A 19,973-nucleotide genomic window follows, 5' to 3' on the forward strand; every position below is an offset into this window, starting at 1 on the left:
AAAGTAACTGTCTGAGTGACTGTACAATGTCATCTGGCTTAATGGTGCATAAAGAATACTGTCTGTCTTATCAAAGTAACTGTCTGAGTGACTGTACAATGTCATCTGGCTTAATGGTGCATAAAGAATACTGTCTGTCTTATCAAAGTAACTGTCTGAGTGACTGTACAATGTCATCTGGCTTAATGGTGTATAAAGAATAATGTCTGTCTTATCAAAGTAACTGTCTGAGTGACTGTACAATGTCATCTGGCTTAATGGTGTATAAAGAATACTGTCTGTCTTATCAAAGTAACTGTCTGAGTGACTGTACAATGTCATCTGGCTTAATGGTGCATAAAGAATACTGTCTGTCCTATGAAAGTAACTGTCTGAGTGACCGTACAATGTCATCTGGCTTAATGGTGTATAAAGAATAATGTCTGTCTTATCAAAGTAACTGTCTGGGTGACTGTACAATGTCATCTGGCTTAATGGTACATAAAGCTGCAAAAGCGAATTTCATCCAAAAGATTACCTGCACATGATAGGCAAAGGTCACCTATTACAAAGACAAGTTTGTTCTTATAAACATGTAAATTCCTAGTATGAAAGAAATTAAGGGTTTGTTCACTTTGTTGGTAATGCCAGAAGAACATATATTGTGTATGATGGTAATTTCAAGTAAAGTTGACCAACCAGTGAATTTCAAAGCAATTTTAGTTTCTTAGGACAATATTAGCATATGATGTGGCTACATTCTTAGGTAAATTAAATCTCTGGTTAAACACTCATTTCCCAGAAACATGCGCATAATGGGTGTGTGTGTGTGTGTGTGTGAATAATTTGAACCATCTGGTCGAAACTAGATGTGCTGATAGCAGATATGGCTGTAATGATGGACCTATAGCTTTATCCCTCATGAATGAGAGCAGGTAAGGATTCCAAAATGAAATGTACAAATGAACAAAATTATTAGATCTGTTTTTTTCATAAACACAGAGCAAGCACTGGAGATATGTATGATATCCTGTGTGAATTGTCTCCAAATACAGCAGAAAATAGACATAAATTGACTGTGGTAAGTTTGTTTTCCATAGCCTGTCTGATAGCCAAATTGCTTCCAAGTATAACTGTTCCAATGGGTGTAGTATGGTGATATCACATGGAAGAAACAGAATTTCTGATATACTGGGGAGTATGAATGAGATATATATAGGCAGCTGACAATTCAGTCAAGGCATCAGGGTTAGTATCACATTAACCAAGTTATGTTCAATTTCCTGAAATTTTCAGTCTTCAACCTGGACTCCAAATCATGGTTAAATTAGCACAATAGAAAATCAGCCTCAGTGTTTGATGTGTAGTATGTATGACTGACCAGACACAAAAGACAATTGTTTGGGAAAACCATGACAGAGTACTCAGAATTGATGCTACCACATCACCACCTCCTGCTGCCTTCCGATTTCTGTAGAACTATAAGAATTTCACTGAAAAGGGAGAAGAACATATAGTAGAGTGTAAATACTCTAAGATATAACAAAGGCATCAACATATGAAGCTTGAGGGTCCATTTTGTATGAAACATGTCAAGGCAACAGACATACTGGTCTTGAGGCATTAGGGTCTGTATCACATTAACCAAAACATGTTCAATTTCCTGGAATTTTATTTAGTTTCAACCTGCATTCCGAATCATGGTTAAATTAGTGTGATAGAACATTCCCCCCCCCCCCATGATGAAACAATGAAGTATGGTAGAGTTATGACTGTATATTAAAACCAAGGCCTTTAAAATGGTAGAGGAAGTTTCTGCCCCACACTAATTTAAAATTTGCATGAAAGTTCAGCTGTAAATTACTGGAATCGCGAAAATTTAAAACTCTAGAAAAACACAAAGTCCTGACTCCTTAATGATGGACCATTCACTTACTCATCATATAACTATACCATACTTTATTGTTTCATTGTTTTTGAGTGTCATCTCTTGCACTGATTTGCACAATGGTGGAATCGGGACAAAGCCAAAAGTATCCTGTCAATACAGGGCATGGACTATTGCAACAAATATTGCAAAAAAGAGCCAAGCAGTGTTTAGCTGATAAGGCCAAAGATTTCTCCATCACAGTTGCAACAAAACGCAATGATTCCCAACAGGGAAAAACTATGCAAAATGATAGCCCTGTAGTGGCATCAAAATCAAGGAGAAATCCTGCATCTACAGATAAGGGGACTACACCATTACCTACAAGTTCATCATGTGACTGTGAAATCTGAAGAGAGTCAATGACAGAAAACATGACATCTGCACAACAATGGCAGGAGAGCTTGGCCAAAGTTGTAATGCAGGATTCAGGTCCCAAATAGCACAGGATAAATTTAAGGACTTGAGTGAAAAACATTTAAGGCCACAAAATTGCCAAAATTTAAGTGTTCCTAAAGTAAATCCCAAAATTTGGGCAAAAATGAAGAAAACTACAAAACAAACGGATGCCAAGCTCCAAAAGTTCCAAGGAACTGTTGCTAAAGCTAGTGTTCCCCTTCTCAGGCTCATGATGAATTACTACATAATAAGATAGTACACCTGCAAATGTAAATAAACTGCTTGCAGATGCTGATACATTGTGGATACTTTCTTCTGCATTTTGTGACATGACTCATAAGAGGAAAGAACTGATCAAGCTGGATCTCCATGACAGTTATCAATTTCTCTGTGTACCCCAAAATAAGGTAAATGACCTCCTGTTTGGAGATGATCTGTCTACAAAAGTTAAAAATATTGCAGATGTTCAGCAGATGGGGAACAAAGTTTCTGGAGAGCTTTTGGCTTCAAACACTGGAAGATACTCAAATTATAAAGGTGCTCAAACAGGACCCAAGTCTTTTTTATTCAAGATGGGGTCCAGGTCCCAGCCCTATCAATGGCAACCATGCCAACGGGGACCACAGAACCTCAAAAAGAGGAGACATTACAACCCACATCAAGATTTGTGAACAGAGGCAGTGTTGCATCTTCCACAACAACTGTAAGTAGCAGTTTTCCCATTCATGAGAACACAGTTTCTTTCTCAGCCTTATATAATATGCCAGAAAATGTTGTTGCTGGTAAAGTGAGTTGGCGTGCTAAAAAAAGTAGAAGATAACCACATGTGGTACATCAACATTTTAAAATGAAGACATTAAAAACAACACTGACCATGGTCCGCAAAGATTCTTATTTTGCTTCTATTGACCTGAAAGATACACAATACTACATTTCAGTTGACATTACTTTTTGCAAATATTTATGCTTTCACAGGAAAGGACAATTTTATCAGTACACCTGTTTACCAAATGGACTGGCACCTGCACCACGAGTATACACCAAAATAATGAAGCCTGTTTTTTCCTTCCTTGTGTAAGATGGGTTATCTCAGTGTTGTCTATTTGGATCATAGTCTTCTTCAAGGTTCAACATACTTAGAGTGTCAAACAATGTGCACCATACTGCTGCATTATTGGATGATTTAGGATTTACAATACCACCAACTAAATCCATTTTGCAACCTACACAAACTATCAGCTTTGTGGGATTTCTCATTAATTTTCAGTAAATATGATGGTTATATTGACTGAGGGAAAGGCACAGGCATTGACTGAGTTTTGTGAAACAGTGTTGAAGCAGAAACATTTGACTATTTGTGAATTAGCACAATTAATAGGCACAATGGTTGCTAGTGAGCCAGACTTAGAATATACCCCTCTCTACTACAAACCTTTGGAAAGCGAGAAAGACAGATTACTGAAAATGCATAAGGGCAATTATGATGCATCAATTTCTCTTTCCAGCAATGCTAAAGATACAATTAAATGGTGGATCCAAAATGTTAAAATCAGTTTTAAGCCTATTTGCAGAGGTAACCCAGACATTATCAAGAGTGACAGTTCTCCTATAGGATGTGGAGGGGTAAATGAGACAGATGATGTTAAAACTGGTGGTTGCTGGAGTAGTAATGAGAAAATGAGCCACATCACTGTTTTAGAATTACAGGTCTGCTTCCTGACATTAAAGTCTCTCTGTGGATACAAATATAACTCACACATTAGGATCTTCATAGATAATACTGTAACTGTTGCCTACATTAATAAAATGGGAGGTAGGAAGAGATTACTAGATCAAATGGCCCATGATATTTGGTTTTGGTGTATAGAAAGACAGATTTGGTTGAGTGCTTGCCATCTTCCTGGGAAGAATAATGTAGAAGCAGATCACCTATCTAGGAATTTCAATGATGATGCAGAGTGGATGTTAAACAAAGTGATCTTTAATAAAATTCATGCAATATTTGGACAGTTTGATATTGATATGTTTGCCTCTAGATTGAATCATCAAATTCATAAATACGTGTCATATAAACCAGAACCACATGTATGGGCCTATGATGCATTCTCTATGACGTGGTCACACCAAATTTTATATATGTTCCCACCTTTCAGCCTGGTGGTACATATTCTTCAAAAGATAGTAGACGACTCTGCAGAAGTGGTTCTTGTAGCACCATTGTGGACAACACAGCCCTGGTTTCCCTGCCTTTTGTGACATATTGTTCAGCAATCGTACATTCTTCCACAGATTCGCTTCCAGCTGACCTTGCCTCCGGATCCACTCAAGGAACATCAACTGCAGAAAACCCACCTAGCTGTGTTTCACTTATCAGGAAAGCCTTGTTGTGTAAAGGCATATCCGGACAAGCTGCCAGCATCATACTCGACTCAAGGAGAGAATCTACAAGGAAACAATATTGGACACCCCTACAGAAATGGTTGCACTTTTAAGTTGGGAAACATACTTATCCCCTTGATCCACCTGTAAATTTGGTCCTGGCTTTCCTGACAAAGCTCTCTGCCTCTGGTTTAGGCTACAGCTCCATCAACACTGCCAGATCTGCTATATCTAGTTCAATTGAGTAGTAATGTTGACCTAGGTAATAATGTGCTCATGAAAAGATTTTTGAGATGAGTTTTTCTATGTAGGCCATGTTTGCCAAGATATGGCATAACCTGGGGTGTGAAAACTGTGCTTCAGCATCTGGATAAATTGTTTCCCTTGGGGAACATTTCTTTGAAACAAGTGATTCAGAAGCTAGTGATCCTGTTGGCCTTACTTAGTGGCCAGAGATGCCAAACTTTGCATGTCATAAATATTGATGATATTACTATTTTTTCTGATAGAGTTGTTGTCAGAATTAGGGACCTTTTGAAGCAAAGTAAACTTAGTCAACATCTATCACAAATAACAGACTCTGCATAGTTGAAACCTTACAAGAATACATCAGTAGAACTTCTTCCCTTCGGGGAAATGAGAACAAGTTATTGATAACCACACAACCTCCTTTTAGAGCTGTTGCTAAAAGCACCATAGCTAGATGGATCAAGACTGTTATTTTTGGGGCCCACAGCACTAGAGCTGCATCAATCACTGCTGCAGATAAAATGAAACTGTCCTTGCCTACTATTATTAAGAATGTAGGATGGAGTAATGATTGCAATTTCCACAATTTCTATCATAAACCTGTATCGGATATCTTAGATTTCAGCACTGCTGTGCTTGGGAAGTCCCAGCTATAGAAAATTTTGATTCAATCTCAGATGTTTATATATTGTTCTTTATAGTTTTATCTAGTATCACAAATATACATTTTACTTTATTTTTTCTTCATCGTTGTACTTGGATGCATAAACTCTGAAATCTCATGGGAATCTGAGGCACTTACAGGAGAAATAATATTTCACAATTAAAAATTTAGACTTACCAAAGTTTCAGTTTGATTGGGATTTTATGAACCTGTAAGTGCCTGAGGGATGACATGCCCATCCATATGCAAATTAATTATCTTCATGCATATCCCACCCTATTGTTGTTCTCTGAGGCATCCAAGCTGATCATGCTCTGAAGACTCACTCATCATGTAACCAATTCCTAGTCATGTGATTCCTCAGGCCCTTACAGGTTCATAAAATCCCAATCAAACTGTGACTTTGGTAAGTCTTGTTTAATTGTGAAAGTTTAGAATACCATAATCTGGAGTGATATGCGTTAGTGGTCCAGTTCATATATACTGATGTCAAATCACACATTAGTAAATTGCTATTTTAAATTTAAGCTTTGGTAAGATATTGTTGGTCAATGTTCACATCATGAAAATAAAAAGAAATGAAATAAAAAAGAATTCAAACCATTATTTTGTGCAAGTGTTAAAATGTGGAACTGGAGAGAAGAAGCTAGCATAGGGTTGGTTTTTAATAAATATGATTATGTTTTCAAGTCAAGAAACATGATAGATTGACCCTCTGTTCTCTATTATAACAATATTCATATTGACGTTTGCAAAAATAATGACCAGGAATGTTTTTTTTTCTTCCAAATTCCAGAAAATATAACTTTTACCTGTTATTTGCCTATTCTGAATGTGAAATTTTGTTTTGTATACTAGTGTCTTGATAAGAATCTCACTCAGTGCAGACAGCTGACTTTGATAATATCTCAGTCATTTTCAGTCATGTATGTTGAGTGTGGCCTTAAATATATATATGACACATAATATAAATTTAAAAAATGTACATAAATTTTGAGATAAATTCATTTTTTTGTGTAACATTCTTTGGTTTATATGTCTGCTTATTCATAAAATGTTGTGTGTTTTTGGAACCCAATATATACCATAGTGCTTCCATTGGTAATGTTTCTTTACTTAGATAATGTGCCAGAAAGAGTTACAGTTCTTGCTGTCATGGTTGATCTATAAGAAAAAGCTCATATTGAAGGTTTTTACACAAATATTCCTCCATATTTTGCCTTTATGCACATAAAAAAGCAAAAGTATTTAAAAAAACAGGTGAAGGTGAGAGTACATGTTCTTTTATATATTTATTTTGGCCAGACATCTGAAAAATCAGCAATGTCTACTGTTCATATGGCAAATGGACAGATCACCTTTCAACTATGAAAACATGCTGGACAGTTCACCTTTGAACCATGAAAACAGGCTGTTGCCATTTTAAGAATTTGTTAATCTAGATCACCAGCTCATGTTGCCATTTCTAAAGATCAACTAGTTGCTGGCACAATTGTTCAATTGTAGCACACTTTATTTCTCTGGTCTGTAAGCAAACATGTTGATATGACAGGGATTATGATGTCATATTAAAAAAATTGGGGTCAAACTAGCCCTGTTAACTGAAATGACTGTTCTGCAGCCACCAAACACAAGCTGAAAAAACATGCCCTTCAGAGTTGTGGGCTTGAAAAACATGCCCCTTCGGAGTGCTGAGCTCTTTTAAAATGGCCCACTTCAGAGTACTGAGCTGGGTAAAACATACCCCTTCGAGGTAATGAACTCTTATAAAATCCCCTCATTTTGGGGTCATGAGCTGGAAAGAAACATGTCCTATTTTGGGGTCATGAACAACGTTCCCTCCTAGTGAATGGAAGATGTGTGCGCTGCATAGTGCAAGCATTATGGTGACTTGAGCATTAATGTTGGATTGAATATTTGGCAATTCTGATCTGCTGCGCGGAGAACAATTCAGCTGCGCAGAGATGTCTGAGCAGATGTGCAGCCACACGCGTGCTCAGCTTAGAGGGATCGATGGTCATGAAGCATATTGGCACTAGATATACTCAGTAGATAAAAAGAATAGGACAAAATAACACCAGCAAATCAAAAAAGACCATTTACACTAGTTGCAGTGTTTTTAAAAAAACAAATTCCTTTTGTTCATCTGTAATGATCAACCATTAAAGAAATGACTAGGTAGCATTGCTGACCCATCAACTGAAACTTTACTGCTGGAAGGAGTCACTGCACACATAGTCCCCAAATAAAGGAAACAGTGCTAATCTAGATCTGATGGTCTCTTACAAGAGTCTTGAAACATAAAGGGACACCATGAAACTAATTAAAAACGTCAAAAACATTTAGCAGCTAAAAACCAGGAGCTGACCAGTACTAATCAGTCACATGGCCTATGAATTGTCTTATGGAGTCCCTTAAGGCAATAAAGGTGCAATGAAATTTGAACAGTTAAGTACAAGTGGAATTTGATAAAAATTGCAGAAAAAACAAGATTTTTGTAAATTACAGAATGTTGACAGCTTCCAGTGAATTCCAATTGATACATTTATATACAGTGACCACCCATTACAGACAAGTTGATTGGGAGACATCTGCATTATCAGTAAGACCACATTTTACTTATGGCATGCTACATAAAAGACTGTGTACATGAAACCACACAAAGTTACAAATAAAATCATTTTTAATTTTTGTCAAGCAGGAACTAAAATCAAGCAAAAATTTTAGTGTCAATCATAAAAATAAATTGAGACAATCAAATAGAATTGACTGCATTGTGCTGAGATTTTTTAAAATGATGGACCACTGTCCAATTTGATATACATTTTGAACCGTGTGCAGAACATAAATATTCAAACAGCAAGATTAAAAAACTATTGAAGCAAAATACTAAATCTCTTAAAATCCCTTCAGGAACTTGACACAAATAATAAACCATGAAGCTCAACTCTTTTTTACATAACTTTTTATGAGGGGGAACTAATTTTAATGATGTAATAACTACCTTTGTTACCGCACAGCTGTATTTTTCTATGGCAAACTAAAATTTGGTCCTTACAATAGTGAGATCCGGAGAGTTCCAAAACGCTGGACCATGTATCACATGAGACTGCGGATCTCAATCAGGAATGGTGAAGTGAAGGAAGCTGGCTTTTTGCTTAAAAACATGTTTGGTTTTTTTTTAGATGAGCCAAGCTTGAAGATGGTGGATCTGTGGACAGCTGTGCAAGAGAAAACCTGTGTTGGGACAGGAGGTCCTTCCTCTGAGGCAAAGTCTGTGGATAGCCCACCAGAAGATTGAGAAGATCACTGAACCATGATCACTGGGGCTACAAGGGGGCTATCAAAATGTGCCAGAATGTGTTGTGTATGACTTTGAGAAATCAATCTTAATGTAGGGAAGGCAAAATGAACTGACAATCAAAGTTAAGGCTGAAAGCATCCACTGTGCAGGCCCTCTGGTCAGGGACTGGGGAAACGTAAAAAGGAAGCTTGCTGTTAAAGCTGGTGGCAAATAAATCCACCAGCAAAGTTCACCAAAGTTGGAACAGGGAGTCCACTATGGATTGGTGCAGCAACCATTCCATAAGGACTATCTTCCCTTTCCTTGACAGACTATCCATCAAAATGTTTTTCAAGCCTTGAATGTGGCAAACACAAAGGAAAATTCATTCTCAAGTTGCCCAGCGGAGGTTCCAAACCTCCACCCAAAGAGAATGTGCATGTGCGCCTACTTGTCTCCTGAAGTATGTAACCACTAATGTGTTGTCAGAGAAGACCATCACACAGACACCTTTTATTTGGTAGACACCCCCCTGAAGGCCTACAAATACTGCCCTCATTTCCAAATTATTAATGTGGAGTGTTGATTCTTCCTGGGACCATAGTGAGTACCCCACCCTTAATATGATGCATCTGTGCACAAATGACAGTGGGGTTCTGATGGGTGCATGGGGACTCTGGCCAGAAACTGGTCCTATTTTGTCCACCAATTTATATGAAGGTAAAAGTCCTGACTCAGAAAAATCAGAATCTAAAGAGGTTCCCAGTGTAGTTTCCACACCGCTAAGAGGAGAAACTTGAGAGAATGTATTTGCAGCCTGCCTGGAGGAACCAAGTCAGCTGCAGTATTCAAGGTCCCCAGCAGAGAAAGAAAATGATGAGCTGTCAATATGGTCTTTACAGTCAGCACCTAACAAGGACAATATCTTGTCTTCTCTCTCTAGAGGGACAGGAACTAGCCTTCTGTTTGTGAAGAAATTCATATCCATGTAGACAAAATCTTCAGAAGGAGTTAGCTCTGATTTCTCTAAGTTTGTAGAGACCCAACATGGACACAACGAACCAACACTGAGCCAGGTCTAGTCTTAGGGACTCTTGACTGGCATTGTGGATCAACCAATTGTTGAAATACTGGAGGAATAGGAAACCTAATGATATCATACGGGCTGCAACTACTCCCATGGCCTGATAAAAGCTCTTGTAGAAGAGGCTAGGCAAAATGGCAAAGCTCAAAACTGGAATACCTCCCTATCTAGGCAAAACCAGAGCTGATTCCTGTTAGGAGGAAAAATAGGGATGTGAAAGTACTGATTGAACATCAGTGGATACTGCCCAATCACCAGGTCTTATGGCGTTCCGAAATGTTCCTTATGCAGAAATGTATTTTCGTGGAAAGTTTGATAATTAGATGACCCCCACCCCCTTTCTGGACCAGGAAAATACTGGAGTAGAAGGCTGGAGATTGGTCTTTTAGCACTCTCTCTACTGTACCTTTCCACAGAAGAAAATTAACCTTTTCTTTTAAGTGCCCCAGGTTTAACTGGTGGAATCATATGGGGGACCATATGAAAGGGGGGGGATCCTGGAACCAAAGCTGGTAGCTGTCCTTTAAGTTAGAAAAGACCCAGCCATCAACCATTATGCCTAACTAACCATGCCTCTAAAAACAGATGTAGTCTGGTGCCCATGGAAATGGACAGAAAAGGTATGTTTAACAGGATAGAGAGCAAGTCTCTAGGGCTGTTCCTCCTTGTCCTTAGGAAAGGGAGAAGGCTCTGTGAACTTCTTCCTTGGGCCTTTGTGAAACCCCTTCCTAGGGCCAGACTGCTAAGGGGGAGCTCTGAATTGGGGTGATTGCTTCACCTGGGGCTGTGAAGCTTTACAAGAATTAGTTGATGGGCCCTTTCAAGGTGAAATTGATTTGATTTTGAAGAGCAAGTACCGTTAGATGAGACCTGTGCCCCAGAGAGGCAGCCCTCACAAGGTTCTTACTATTCTCTAGTAAGACCTTTGAGGCATCTAAACCAACATACCACAGAGGTAGAGAAGATCTGCTGACAAAGCCAAGGACAAGAACAATGCATGCCTTGATGTTTGGACCACTGCCTCCAACAGACGATGGAGAGCCAATGGAGACAGAGAAGAGGCATGTATTAAAAAGCACAATTCACTATATGGTTATAGTGAATTAATAATTATATTTGAAAAACAATAAACTGAAAATGGGTGAGCCCAAGACTGTCATTATGTGAAGATAGGGAAATTTAGAGTGAAAATTGACCCAAAGTTTACTGGAAAAACAAATACCAATGAAGAACACATTGTGAAGGGTACAAAGGACATACACCATGTGCACATAACAATATCGAAAAGCTCTCAAGAAAACTTGCCTACACAGCTGATAGAACTCAATCAGGGTAATATCCCACATTTTAGAAGAATGTAGTACAAAAAGTAATCTAGTACTTCACTGTGGATATATTTTTCATGTGAAGTGACATGATCCATCATTCCCAAGAAAAGAATGAAGAAACTGAGACAAATGCCAGAGCATGTGCACTATATGGTCCAGTGTTCTTTCTGAAACTTCTCATTATTGTGAGGACCAAAGTTCAGTCAGGGTATTTTCCAACTGGAAAAGAACATCTGTGTAATAACAACAGGTAGGGTGTTACTGATATTAAATAGTACATTTTTAAAACACAAACAAAATGAAGAAAAAAAACAATTTTCTAGGAAGTTCTATGCTATTAAGTGGGTATTCTTAAATTAAAACAATGAGTCTGTTATTTCCAATGGAAATTTAACACAGGTGTTCACAATTCTACTATGTTCCAGTTAATGCAACAAGCTAGACCACCAATACAGAAAAAAATTTCCCCAATTAATTTTGGAATTACATATAAATTTACCAATTAGCATTAAGATTAAAGATGGACACTTTGACAAAATAATGAATTGCAAGCAGATTTAATTCAGGCAATTATGAAAAGTTAATTTTTGTCCTTATATAAAATATTGTTTTAACTGAAGAAGGGGACATAATTGTTTGGCCTGAAAACAGTGTTGCTATGCTGCTATTTTATAAAGGCAGGAAAGGAATGAAACTAAGTATGCATTTAAAGAACATAATTGTAACACTGCTGAGACCACTGTTCAAGGCAATGCCTATATAAAATGATATCTAAGTTCTGTCATCAGGTAAGCACAGGTGACACAAAAGTCCAATGGGCATCTGAGTAAACAGTTTCCAAATGCCCTGTAAACCATGCAGACAGTACATGTTTTCATGTCCAGAAAGACTGGTGATAATGCACGGTTTGAATACTTCCTTGTTCTGTGAAGAAACATTTATTACCCAATCTGTGGGACTACTGTAAAATGATAGCTTCAGTTCCTAATGTTACCAATTTTCATGGCATCTTTCTAGTGACTGCTGAACATCATTTCTCTCTTGAATCATCCAATGGATTACTTATTACTGACTGATGAATCATTATGAACAATGGGACATATGTCAGGAAATCTAACAAATCTAAAGCTTCTATATGACTCAGTTTTTCCCTGACTTCCATCTCATGCTCCTTGCTGACACCACCTGCCCGCAGTTCCACACATAGCTGATCGATAGAAATCTTGTTTACATCATGGTCAACATTGCATTCCCACAGAGTCTAAAAAATTAAGAAAAGGTTATAATGAGAAAGAGGAATCGAAAGATCTAAAATCAAGAAAAAATCCAGCTTTATACAATAAAATTGTGTGGCATACATGTGAATTATTCTATATACCCCACTATAAAAAATACTGACCTTTATTTCAAGTCCATAAAATAAAAAGAATTGACCCAAGCAGTAACAAAACATTCTAATTAGATTACCTTTGCAATTGTTTATCTTGACATTTAATTTTATGTTGCCTGTTAGTAAAAAAATACATTCAACATGCACCTACCAAATACTGTTAGCCCTGACACACATGGTGTTATCTCCTTTACTTGCCCATGCTAATGGCAGTTTTGGGATATTTATACATACATTCAGTGCAATTCAAAGATTCTAAAAAAACCTCACCAAAGTAATTTACTTTATTATTTATCTGATTTTAATATCAGGCCAAAAGATCTACCACAAGAGTAAATGACAATGAAATGTTTTGTTATTTAGAAGAAACTTGATCACACAGTCCTAATGAAGGTACATGTCTGCAGGACTTTAAACATGGCAGATAAGGGAAACAACTCTTACCAAAACAACCCTTTACAGAAGGGTTTTGACATCATAAATAACATAATTATCATCATCAGTGATTATTTCATTGCATTTCAACTGATGTCTATTGTGTATGCAAAGGAAAATCCTAACTTACTTTACACATGAACATTTTCATTTCCAATGTCTTGAAATCCATTGTTCCAATAATATTCTTCATCCAAGAGCTAGAAGGTAAAAAAGCATGAATAATTTATTTACCTTTCACACATAAATTAAGAACCTTTTAGTGAAACATACATGTAAAGGACTCACAAGGAAACAAAATAATAATATATACAGTATTCTGAATGAATTCCAGTGGTGTTCCAAAATAATTCCAATCTTGAAAGTGATGATGTACCAATAGCCTGGAATAGTGTTGATGTGTTAACAGCCTAGATGAACCACAATGACATAAGTGAAAATGTCCTTGAATGAACTTTTGATAAGTCAAAAATACTGATTTAGCCCAAAATTATTCTTTGTAATTCCAAAGAATAATTTAAATAAGTTCTCTAAAATATTAACTGAAACACAACTAAAACTGATTCATCTAAAGATTGATGTTAAGATAGGAATGAATGATTATAATATAATCAACCTCAATATAAAAACCTGAGACACAATTTCAGAACCAAGATGAAGGTCATCTTAATGGAAATTTTTATCAAAATATAAACAAAACATGTTTCTAGAAAATTCTTTTTTCTGAATCAAGGCTGTAGCTAGAACTTGGATCTAATTGTTAACCTTACATGACATTTGGTATGTAGGTCTAATCTCCTACCATCAAGTATTGTCAATAACACAATACAAGTTAAATATACATAACATATAATCATTGACAAAAGCTAGCACGCAATACAAATTAAATATATATAACACCTCCCCTCATAAAGAAAAAGAAAGATTTATACAATAAAGCTTTCCTTTACATGTTAGTAAAATATACATATGATACTATAATTATTTCAAATTATATAGATATAAGTCTTATGAATGACACAAAATATACATAAGCAATAAAGTACTTCTATAAACGTAAAAGTGAATCTGAATTAGATTGTATTTTCCCCTGATGTGCCTAATGCCAATTTTGTATTCCCATAACATCAAACTCCACCTTAATATTCTCTGATTTTTCTTTTTGATAAGTTAAATGGCATTCTTAAGAGTGCACCAGTTCTTTTAGCTCCAAATTTCAACCAGTCATTTAATGAAAGGAAGGGAATTGTGATCACTGAATACAACAATCAGAGAAGAAGCTTAACTAATACGAACTTCAAAGTGTTGCAAAGCCATTATCAAAGCCAAACATTCTTCCTCAACTATGGAATAGTTTCTTTGGCAATTGTTTTGCCCTTTTTTAAAAAGAAAATTAGCACACTGGATTATCTACTCTATGCCTTCCTGAATCAATACTCCACCAACCCTTACATCACTTGCATCAACATTTTAAATCATTGGTTGAATCTTTTATTCTCATATAATAACTTTAAGTCTCTCATTTAATAACTTCCTTTGTCCAAAAACTAGTTCAAAAGGATTAAAACCTGATGATTCCTGAACTGATTCCCTAACAGCAAACAACAGCAAATGAACACCCTAATCCAAATCTTTTCTTGCATCAAAACAATATGACTGAATCATATTTTTCAAAGTTTGATGAAATCTTTCTAAAGCCCCCTTGATTTTTAATTTGAAAGGCAGAATATCTAATCTGTTTGATGCCTAACTTGCTGGAAAATTCCAGGCATAAAATCTGACCTTTGATTAGATTGGACAGATCTGTGAAAGCCAAAAGGTGTATTAAAAAAAACAACTTTATTAATGATTTTAGTTTTAATATTCCTCAAAGAAAATGTTGTGCATGCATACATTATGGTCAACAATTATTGGTTGCTTTTAAAATTTCACTTTGTATTCTTGGGAAATAAATTATTTGTTGAATTTTACTAAACTTAGTTTTTACTCTTTGCTGAGTTTCCACTATATGGTTCATCAAATGAAGAAATAGATTGCAAATTGGCCTTGGATATGTTCTGATTGGGTTTTTGTACCATCTGACAAGTGCAATAAGATCTACAGTATTTATGAACATCACTTTTAATTTTTGGCCAATAAAAATGATTCAAGATCTTGTGATAAGTCTTACTGACCCCAAAATGACCATCCTAAGTAGATTCATGGGTTAGGTTATTAATTTTCTTTTGTTTTGGCTTAGGAATGATAATTTGACAGCTCATTGATGTCACTAGCAGATGCCTCAGGTGGTCTACATTTTCTCATAAGTACTCCATTTTTCACAAAATAACAAATAGATACTTCTGTGACTTCAGTTTCTCTAATAGCCCTCTGAAACAAACAGGAGATCTCAGGATATTTCTCCTGTTTAACAGAGTGATTGTCACCCTGAGTAAAATAATGAGAATTAGTAGTAAAAAGAGGATCACTTTGATCAATACCTCTTGACTTGTTCTGAATGATTTCCAGTTATCTAGAATATCCCAATAAAACACAATGAAGCAATCCATGATATCTTCAAATGAGTTCACAAAAATCCAATGTAATGTATACTTCAAAAGTCAATGAGCACTTTAGTAGTTTAAATTAATATTTTAAATAAATAATTCCTCTCAAATCATATCTGATTTTAACAAGTGTAAAGTCTGATCATAAATGAATTCCCCAGACCGATCTTAAACAGGAATGAGCTAGTTATCAAATCCGTATTTATACCTCTTTTCACTTTACCTATAATGTAGCAGAATGTGGATCAATCCAATGGAAAAACCCAGTCTAATTGTACAAAACTGGCCTTGAAGTCAAATGCTATGTAAACATTTTGGTTACAAGGGACCATAATCTGAAGTACAATTTTCATTCATGCAAAAAAGTTAAGCACATAAATATAGATTAAATACTCATAACAGACAGATGTAGGATAGATATAGCCACCATTATTATTAAAAAAATGATTAACTGACTTCCAAGAAACCATTCATCAGAATTTGACCATATATGACTAAAATCTTTTCTGGCATAAAAGGCTTTCAAATTTATACAAATTATGCCTAATTACTTTTAAATATTGAATATATACAAAAGCAGCACAAATATCAGAACATATTGGGGATACAATTTACTGAATAAAGAAATGACTTTGAAGTACTGGCATACAGTGCCAAATTGCACATCATGTTATAGCCTCTTATGACATCATGACATTGTGTGTGACTTCATGAAATGATTTTATAATGTGTTCAGTGTCAACAATAATTGAACTTACTCTAGGGATGTGATTTTCTGTGACAGTGCAGCTAGAACTGAGAACAGTTTGAAATCAGCACCACTAGCAATCTTGTAACCAGTCAACTCCAGAATCTGAAAAGTTAATGAAATTACTGACAATGTAACCATGAAATCAGACATTTTAATTAACGTATCTGTCCTCATCACATCAAGTAATAATTTGTTCCTGCAATAATTTATCACCATGAAGCTTGTCATTACAAACTCCAAGAGATGCATGTGGACCTGATCATGCTCACCTTGGTAATTGACAATTATTAGTTTGTGAAAAGAAATTCATATATGTAGTGAAACTGGGGATAGGAATGTAAAATTTGGGGCACTTAGCTGCCACATTATCTGTTAGGTCTAACAAAATATCAGTGTTTCTAGTTTCATGCTAAAAGTATTACATTGGTTTGTCAGAATACAATTTTAATATTATTTCTTTGAGAAAAAAACCCATCAGTATTAATGAATAACACAACATTTTATGCTATACACACTCCATACAGTTAATAAATAGTTTGCATTTGACAGATATAACTTTCTGTAAATCTGCTTTTGTCCTTGACTAGTGTCAAATGACGATATTGATGTCTGCATTGTTGTCCCATGTGCAATTTGGAGAGAAATATATAAACCAGGATTTGTAAATGAATGACATTACTTTTGACCTTTAATCTGAAGCTGACGAATATATAACCTGGAAAAAAGTAATTTTGATGAATATTGAAATCACAGGTTTACAAAACATTTTCCTAACTAGTAGTGAAGATAGATCATATGCACTGTACAGGTAAATACTTAACCCAATTGTGTTTCAGGCTGCATGTGCTGCACATGGGTCCTGTTCATTTTTTCTGAGTGCTTCTGAGCTAATATACCATGCATCAACACATACATCTGCCATCAAGTCAATACAAATGTAGGTTACATTCTATGTCCCAATGAGTAATATTTATCACCTTCCTAATACTAAATCTTTGGGGGCCCCAAGTGGCCGAGTGGTCTAAAGAGCTCTCCGTTACGGATCACTGCCATCTCACCTCTGTCTGCACGGGTTCGAGTCTAGAATTCAGCCAATGTGGGTATGTGAGAAAGCTTGCCAGTAGCTTTTCGTGGGTCGGTGGTTCTTCCTGGGTTCTTCCTCCACCATTAATACTGTCCGCCATGCATAGCCTATCATGTGCTGAAATATGGCGTTAAACCCCACAACAAAAACTGCAGCTAAATCTTTGCTTAGATATAATGAACAGTTGTTTAATTAACATAAAGATTAAGCCCCAAGATCCAGATGCTTTGATTTCTCAATGGTTTTTTGTTCACTTGACAAGTTTTTACTTCCAAGTCCTATTTCTGTAGGATTTCTAAATTTCACTAAAATATGATTCAATCTAATCCTAACTGACCTTTCACAATAATGGACAAGGCACCATGAACAGCACAGTTTATGGTCTCTGTAGGCATTAGCATGGCATGGCTGACACTTGAGATTATTAGCCAGTGGGCATCACTGATATGAACCTTGGGCTAAGGAATGCCGTCTTGGGCTACATTTAGTGTGGATATTTTCTTAGACTTACCATGGCCATAACCTCTATACTCTTGAATCCAAAGGCTTCTTTTTCATAGATGACTTAGTGTACAGACATCTGCCATGTGACCATAGAAATTAGGGCTGGGGACAACTAAACATTATACTGCAATTAGCAGTCTCTTTCTACAGTGTTAAATATTCACAATGTTGCAACTGTCCATTCATTCTAAAGAGAAAAAAAAACCATATTGTAGCCCCATCCTTGTTCCCCTTTTAGAACTTCATTCTTTGTGGGAATTCCAAGGCTACCTGTAGTGGTAGACATACATATAGACTGTTGTAATAGGTAAGTCTCTATGTTGTATGACAATAACAGGCACTGCTCAAATCTTGAGGACATTGTTTGTTTCCTCCATTTTAATTTCAAATTTGATTAGTTATTTTTTTAAAAGCCACATCATCACACTGCCACTGACATTATTACCTCAATAAACAAATACACATGTGGAATATCTTATTTCTTTCAATAAAAAATACTTCAGGTAATTTCAATTCTTTGTTTATTTATGCACAAGTACAATTTTTTGTGTGGCAATAATGGACACTAGTACAATAAGGTGAGTCTCACTGACATCCATTTTTAAAAAACCCAAACAAATGTCAGCAAAACAGTCTGTTGGACAGTGTTGCCATAAAAAGACCTCATGGAATATCCACAAAGAATGCATCAATTGTTTCAAATGCACATGAAAAAACTGTTTCATTCAATAATAGTAATCTTCCAGCACATGAAATCTAAGTGATTCCAAGGTGTACTTATCAGGGACAGAAGAACATTCCTTCCCATTCTTTTTCTCTTAATTTTCTGGCTTCTCTTCCATGTATCACATGTTTGGACAACCATCTTCAGTGATGGTTGAAGACCCACCCGCCTCCAGAAGGAGGATCTTGATGTTTGAGAAGCCATTAATCTACCCCTTGTAGGGAGATGACAGAAAGTTCTTATGTCCCTAACAGCATACACGCTTCAGGTAGCAGGTGGCTTCTTTCTGTTGGGGAGGTAGAGCACTGCAACCATGGGATGCACCCTCCAATTAGAGAAGTAAAGCACTGCCACAGTGGGTTGCGCCCTCCAATTAGGGAGGCTGAGCACCACAATAGCGGGTTGCACCCTCCCTTGAAGAAGGTTGAGCACTGAAACCATAGGCTGCACCCTCCCTTTAGGGAGACTGAACACCACATAAGTGGGTTGCTCCCTCCCATGAGGGAGGCTGAGCACCGCAATACATATTTTTCTTATGGCAACATGTTGTCACTTTCCATTTGGGGGGCAAAAAACAATACACCGATGATGCTTAAGTTATAAATCAGTTGAAGACAAGGTCTTCTCCATCTATCACTCGTTGAGCTCATAGTACAGGGACAGGGCCATAACTGAGCTCCCCCCTCTCCCCATCCACCATTCCATCCCTATGTATGGATCTGCAGTCCATACATAGGACTGAGGGTAGGGATGAGGACTGCTTTGGTGTCCCCCTTCCCAATTATTCCTATGAACCCTTATAGGATGTAGAGCCTTCCACCTCTGGGACCTTGGTCCATTATGCCCCCAAGGGATACTGGACCTTGCCCTCCCAGTTGAAATGATGCTGTGGATCATGTCTTCCATCACCTCACTAGGTGGTTTCCTCTTGGAAGGCTAAAGATATTACATCATCTAGGGTGGACAGACATTCTTGTTTCCCCTCTGCACCTCCTGATCAACCAGAGACCGTGGTGCAGAGGGGACATATTAATGCCCAGCCACTCTGCAACTCAGTGTCCTTGACTATGATGATGACGATGCACTCTCCATCCTTGTTAACTCCAAGGAGTTTGAGACAGATGCTGTGGCAATCACACCCTTCTCTCAGGCCCACCCCTTTCATCTCATATGGATGAGGAAGAAGAGGTCCGGTCCTTTGATAAGGCAGTAAACAACGTTTACCATTTATTACCCCTGGACTTGTG

General features: G+C 36.8%; 1 protein-coding gene and 1 pseudogene across 1 annotated transcript in view; one reads left to right on the forward strand and one right to left on the reverse strand.

Annotated features, from left to right (window-relative positions):
- The first annotated feature begins 3,577 nt into the window (after positions 1-3,577).
- On the forward strand, positions 3,578-6,402 carry LOC149796460 (uncharacterized; annotated as a pseudogene).
- A 1,860-nt stretch (positions 6,403-8,262) lies between these two features.
- The window catches only part of LOC149796461 (uncharacterized), a 170,775-nt gene continuing 159,064 nt past the window's right edge, over positions 8,263-19,973 (reverse strand). The window contains exons 16-18 of the mRNA XM_089960569.1: positions 16,422-16,516; positions 13,248-13,317; positions 8,263-12,553 (exon numbers count right to left, since the gene is read on the reverse strand). Coding sequence (XP_089816695.1) covers positions 12,323-12,553; positions 13,248-13,317; positions 16,422-16,516 — 396 coding nt within the window. The 3' untranslated portion in view covers positions 8,263-12,322. The remainder of the gene's footprint in view (positions 12,554-13,247; positions 13,318-16,421; positions 16,517-19,973) is intronic.

This window comes from Sinohyriopsis cumingii, chromosome 6 (assembly GCF_028554795.1).
Source record: "Sinohyriopsis cumingii isolate HCF-2022 chromosome 6, ASM2855479v2, whole genome shotgun sequence".
Classification (NCBI taxonomy): Eukaryota; Metazoa; Mollusca; class Bivalvia; order Unionida; family Unionidae; genus Sinohyriopsis; species Sinohyriopsis cumingii.